Source organism: Rhinopithecus bieti, unplaced genomic scaffold, assembly GCF_001698545.2.
Source record: "Rhinopithecus bieti isolate Rb0 unplaced genomic scaffold, ASM169854v2 scaffold_10589, whole genome shotgun sequence".
Classification (NCBI taxonomy): domain Eukaryota; kingdom Metazoa; phylum Chordata; class Mammalia; order Primates; family Cercopithecidae; genus Rhinopithecus; species Rhinopithecus bieti.
The window spans coordinates 324,179-329,776 of NW_016807065.1; the positions used below are offsets into that span (position 1 = coordinate 324,179).

The window sequence follows — 5,598 nt, forward strand, 5'->3', positions numbered from 1 at the left end:
GCCCGGCTGTCTTCTAGTTATTTTTAAATGTACAATTAAATTATTACCCAAAGCCGGGCACAGTGGCTCACGCCTGTAATCTCAACACTTTGGGAGGCCGAGGTGGGCGGATCACCAAGATTAGCCAGGTGCTGAAGTCCCAGTTACTCCAGAAGCTGAGGCAGAAGAATCACTTGAACCTGGGAAGAGGTTGCAGTGAGCCGAGACCGTGCTACTACACTCCAACCTGGGTGACATGTAATTGACTATAGTCACCCGCTTAGGCTATCAATCTTGTACTGTTTTTATATTCTTCCTTGCAATCTTCCCAGAAGCAGTGGATTTCTGAGGATCAGAGAGGGAAATAGGCTTGCCTGGGGTCACACAGCAAGTTTGGGCACAGCTGGGATAGATTTCCTGGCCAGTGAGGTCTGTTTATTTCCTAACCTTGAGGCGGCTGCATGTCTGTGTAGATCTGATCCTAGTGGTGCTCCAGGGCTCTGAGCACCTCTGTCTCTCCCCTGCTGTTCATCTTCTTTCAGGGTCCTCCTGGAAACCCAGGAATTCCAGGCCTCCCAGGAGCCGATGGCCCTCCGGTAAGAACCACGAGCTGGGAAAAGTAGGAAGGAGAAGGGGGAAGCTTGGGAATTGGAATGGCAAGTTTTGGTCTCTGACAACTTAGAATGTTTCTTCCCCAGGGTCACCCAGGACATGAAGGCCCCACGGGAGAGAAAGGGGCCCAGGTGAGTGACCAGGAGGTTAGGCTGGGTTGGGGATGAGGGTCGGGAGGCAGGGCCTGGAGTCAGGGGCCACAGAGGAGAGAGATGAGGACTCTTAGAATGTGGAAAGGACTGTCTGGAATGGCACTGACCTTATCTTCCTCTCAGGGTCCACCAGGGTCGGCAGGCCCTGCGGGCTATCCTGGACCTCGGGGAGTGAAGGTAGGTGATACCGGGGGCTTGCAGGTAGGAGTGATTTACCAGCTTTGGGTTCAGGGATGTGACGCAGCTCCATCGGAAACTTCTGAATGTGTGGAGAGGGGAATCAGTTGGTCAGGCCAGATGTCGTGGGGCTGTGGTTTGGAGCTGCACAGCCAAGGACAGCCTTACAGTGTGGTTGTCACCATGTCACCTTGTTGTTGAAAACAGCTAAACCCATTAGAGGCCGAACACATTTATTTCTTTTTTCTTTTTCTTTTTTCTTTTTTTTTGAGACAGAGTCTCGCTTTGTCACCCAGGCTGGAGTGCAGTGGAGTGATCTCGGTTCACTGCAACCTCTGCCTCCTCCCTGATTCAAGCGATTCTCCTGCGTCAGCTTCCCGAGTAGCTGGGACTACAGGCATGCACCACCAGGCCTGAGTAATTTTTGTATTTTCAGTAGAGACAGGGTTTCACCATGTTGGCCAGGTTGGTCTCAAACTCCTGACCTCAGGTGATCCACCCTCCTTGGCTTCTCAAAGTGGCTGGGATTACAGGCGTGAGCCACTGCGCCTGGCCCAAGGGTTGTGTTAACCCAAACTCAGAATCACATAATCTATATGCATAGTAATGCTGGGTTAAGCCAAGAGCTGCACCTTGGCTAAATAGAGGTGCAGGGGCATTAGACAAGCTTAGACACACTATGATCAAGGAATTGGCTATACTGTAGCAGGCACAGAGTCTGGCAAGTATCACCCTCAGAGTTACATTGTAGCCAAGCATAGTTACATTTTTTATCTTTTTTGTTTTTGGTTTTGTTTTTGAGACCTGGTTCTGCTCTTGTTGCCCAGGCTGGAGTGCAGGGACACCATCTGGGCTCATCGCAACGTCTGCCTCCCGGGTTCAAATGATTCTCCTGTCTCAGCCTCTCGAGTAGCAGTATTACAGGCATATGCCGCCTTGCCTGGCTAATTTTTGTATTTTTAATAGAGAAAGGGTTTCTCCGTTGGTCAGTCTGGTCTTGAACTCCTGACCTCAGGTGATCCGCCCGCCTTGGCCTCTCAAAGTGCTGAGATTACAGGCGTGAGCCACCACACCCAGCCCTAAACGTTTTATTTTTTTAGAGACAGGGTCTTCTCTGTTGTCCAGACTGGAATATAGTAGCATAATCATGGCTCACTGCAGCCTTCAACTCCTGTGCTCAAGTAATCCCCTCATTTTAGCCTCCTGAATCGCTAGGACTATGGGCGTATGCCACCAGGCTTGGCAGTTTTTTTCGTTTGATCACTCACTGCAGCCTGGAGCTCCCAGGCTCAATCAATCCTCCCACCTCACCCTCCCAGGTAGCTGGGACTACAGGTGCACGTCACCACATCTGGCTACTTTTTTTTCTTTTTTGTACTTTTTGTATAGATGAGGTTTTCCTATGTTGCCCAGGCTGGTCTGGAAATCCCGGGCTCAAGCAATCCTCCAGCCTCTGCCTCCCAAAATGTTGGGATTACAGGCGTGAGCCACCATGCCCAGCTTCTAGTTACATTAATTGACCCCTAGTTGAGTCTAGTTACACTGTAACCAGTCCCTACTCTGTAGTAGTTGAGTCTAGTTACGTTGTAGCCAAAGCTAGAGAACAACTTGCAGCCAAGCTCAGTTACATTGTTTCTCTGTGGCTGGAGACTAACCACATGGGTTGTATTGGATCCAAGTGCATTATCATTGTAGCCACTGAGCTCAGAGATGTTGCAGCCAAGCGCAGTTTTCAGAGTTTGGTATGAGCAGCATCCAGACTTGTACTAAGCGCTGTCTCCATAGCCAAGCACAGAGTCGCCTTGTAGCTGGCACAATGGGGAACATTCCTTTGCCTTTATAATGAGGTCCAGGCCTGGAATGTTCATCCTCTTTCTTCTGCCAGAAGGAACTGTGGACAAAGCGTCTCCAGGAGATGGGAATCACTTGGAAATTTGGCCTTCCCCGCACACCCCCGCACAGATGACCTTGGGAGGCCTCCAGTGGGGAGGGAGGGGTCTCTGGGGAAAGATCGTTTCTTCTGAAGCTGCCCCTCCCAGCTTCTGCCTAGCATCCTCTTGGGACTATCCTGGCTGCTTTAGAGCAGGGGACCGAGTCTGGGTTCCTTCTTAAGCAGGGAAGAAGCTTGAGAGCATTTTTATTTTTCAGGGCACTTCAGGCAACCGGGGCCTCCAGGGGGAGAAAGGCGAGAAGGTGAGGAGAGAAGGAATTCACCAGAGGAGAGGGAGCCCCAGTCATGGGGTCCTGGCTGTGTCCCTTCCCCGAGGCCCTCACTTCTGGCCCCTGTCTCTCTCACGCAGGGAGAGGACGGCTTCCCGGGCTTCAAGGGCGATGTGGGGCTCAAAGGTGATCGGGTAAGACCAGCTCCAGATGAGGGGTGGTGTGGGTCTGGGGGGCTCGGGGAAGATGGGAAGGGGATGAGCTGGGGCTAGACAGAGCAGGAAGGACAAAAGATGGATATTAAAGACTCTCCTTTTTCTTCCAGGGGAAACCCGGAGCTCCAGGTCCCCGGGGAGAGGATGGTCCCGAGGGGCTGAAGGGGCAGGTGGGGAAGGCTGGCGAGGAGGGGCCCCCAGGCTCAGCTGGGGAGAAGGTAAATGACTCCACCCTCCAGCCTCCCACAGTCAAGAGGTCTCCAACCTTTTCCCTCTGCCCTTTGCCCTTTGCCCTTTTATTAAACCTTCGACCTCAGGAGGTTGCTACCATCCTTGTCATCTTTAATTCCTCAGCTCAGCATTATAGAGCAATTTAATGCACCCAACTTATGTGCTTATCTCCATAACCAACACATGCAATAGGCATTTTCATCCCATTTTACAGACAAGGAAAACTGAGACTTGGAATGGCTGATTGACCTGCCCAAGGATATGCCCCTAGCAGGCAGGAGCAAGGACTTGAACTTTGTTTCCCTGACTCCCATCCCATTAGCCCATTCACCATGCCCCAGCCAGCCTGACCTTTCCTCCTCTGACCTCCAGGTTGCAATTTCTGACCTTTGTCCCATAACCTCTCTGCAGGGCAAGCTTGGGGTACCAGGCCTCCCAGGTTATCCAGGACGCCCTGGACCTAAGGTAGGAAACTGGGGGTGGAGGTGGAGATGGAGATGGGCAGGATTCAGAGACTAACATCCAGGGGTCCAGGCTGTGGTCTTGGGGGATGAGCTGCCCACCCCAAGGGCCATTGAGAGAATGTAAAATGTGGGCTTTGGCCAGGCATAGTGGCTCATGCCTATAATCCCAGCACCCTGAGAGGCTGAAGTGAGAGGATTGCTTGAGCCCAGGAGTTCAAGACTACACTGGGCAACATGGCAAAATGTTGTCTCTACAAAAACATACAAAAATTAGCCAGATGTGGCCAGGCGTGGTGGCTCGTGGCTGTAATCCCAACACTTTGGGAGGCAGAGGCAGGTGGATCACTCGAGGCCAGGAGTTCGAGACCAGCCTGACCAACATGGAGAAACCCTGTCTCTACTAAAAATTCAAAATTAGCCAGGCATGGTGGCGCATACCTGTAATCCCAGCCACTCAGGAGGCTGAGGCAGGAGAATTGCTTGAACCCAGGAGGCAGAGGTTGCAGTGAGCCAAGATCATGCCATTGCACTACAGCCTGGGCAACAAGAATGAAACTCCATCTAAAGAAAAAAAAAAAATTAGCCAGATGTGGCCGGGCACAGTGGCTCACAGCTGTAATCCCCACAATTTGGGAGGCAGAGGCAGGTGAATCACTTGAGGTCAGGAGTTTGAGACCAGCCTGGCCAATGTGATGAAACCCTGTCACTACTAAAAATACAAAAAAATTAGCTGGGCATAGTAGCATGCACCTGTAATCCCAGCTACCCAAGAGGCTGAGACAGGAGAATTGTTTGCCACTGCACCCCAGCCTGGGTGACAGAGGGGTACTCCGTCTCAAAATTTTTTTTTAAAGTGAGCTTTGGCATCAGACAGACTTGGGCTCAAATACCCTCTTACCTGCTACGTGATCTTGGGCAAGTTTCTTGAGCCTGTTTTCTCTGCTGTGAAACAGACGTCCCAGTAATTTCCATCTCATCAATTTGATTATAATAGTGTTGATAATGGTGATGATGACAGTGATTATAAAACTGTAGGATCCTTTCATTTGGTGTGATTAAGTTTCATTCACCAACAATATCAGTTAAAGGGGAAAATCATAGAATCATAAAATACACATAGTACATATCTTGAATTAATTATAACTTACAGTCAAATGTACTTATGCAAAAACGTACTTATATAAAAACATAACATTTGTTTGCCAATGTTTTGATGAGTGAGGATACTGATGAGATTCATTTTTCTGCCTAAACTATACCCATATTGTATCACTGATGAGTTCTGTTTCTATAGAGTAGAGGAGGAACCTAAAGACATTTGGGGCTGGGTGCAGTGGTTCACGCCTGTAATCCCAGCACTTTGGGAGCCTGAGGCGGGCGGATCACAAGGTCAGGAGATTGAGACCATCCTGGCTAACACAGTGAAACCCTGTCTCTGCTAAAAAATACAAAAAACTAGCCGGGCGAGGTGGTGGGCGCCTGTAGTCCCAGCTACTCGGGAGGCTGAGGCAGGAGAATGGCATGAACCCAGGAGGTGGAGCTTGCAGTGAGCCGAGATCCGGCCACTGTACTCCAGCCTGGGCGACAGAGCCAGACTCCATCTCAAAA

At 50.5% G+C, this 5,598-nt stretch overlaps 1 protein-coding gene across 1 annotated transcript in view; it reads left to right on the forward strand.

Moving 5' to 3' along the window:
• The window catches only part of COL5A3 (collagen type V alpha 3 chain), a 52,284-nt gene that overhangs the window by 22,238 nt on the left and 24,448 nt on the right, over window positions 1-5,598 (forward strand). The window contains 7 exon segments of the mRNA XM_017880033.1: window positions 522-575; window positions 678-722; window positions 867-920; window positions 3,069-3,113; window positions 3,221-3,274; window positions 3,406-3,513; window positions 3,938-3,991. Coding sequence (XP_017735522.1) covers window positions 522-575; window positions 678-722; window positions 867-920; window positions 3,069-3,113; window positions 3,221-3,274; window positions 3,406-3,513; window positions 3,938-3,991 — 414 coding nt within the window.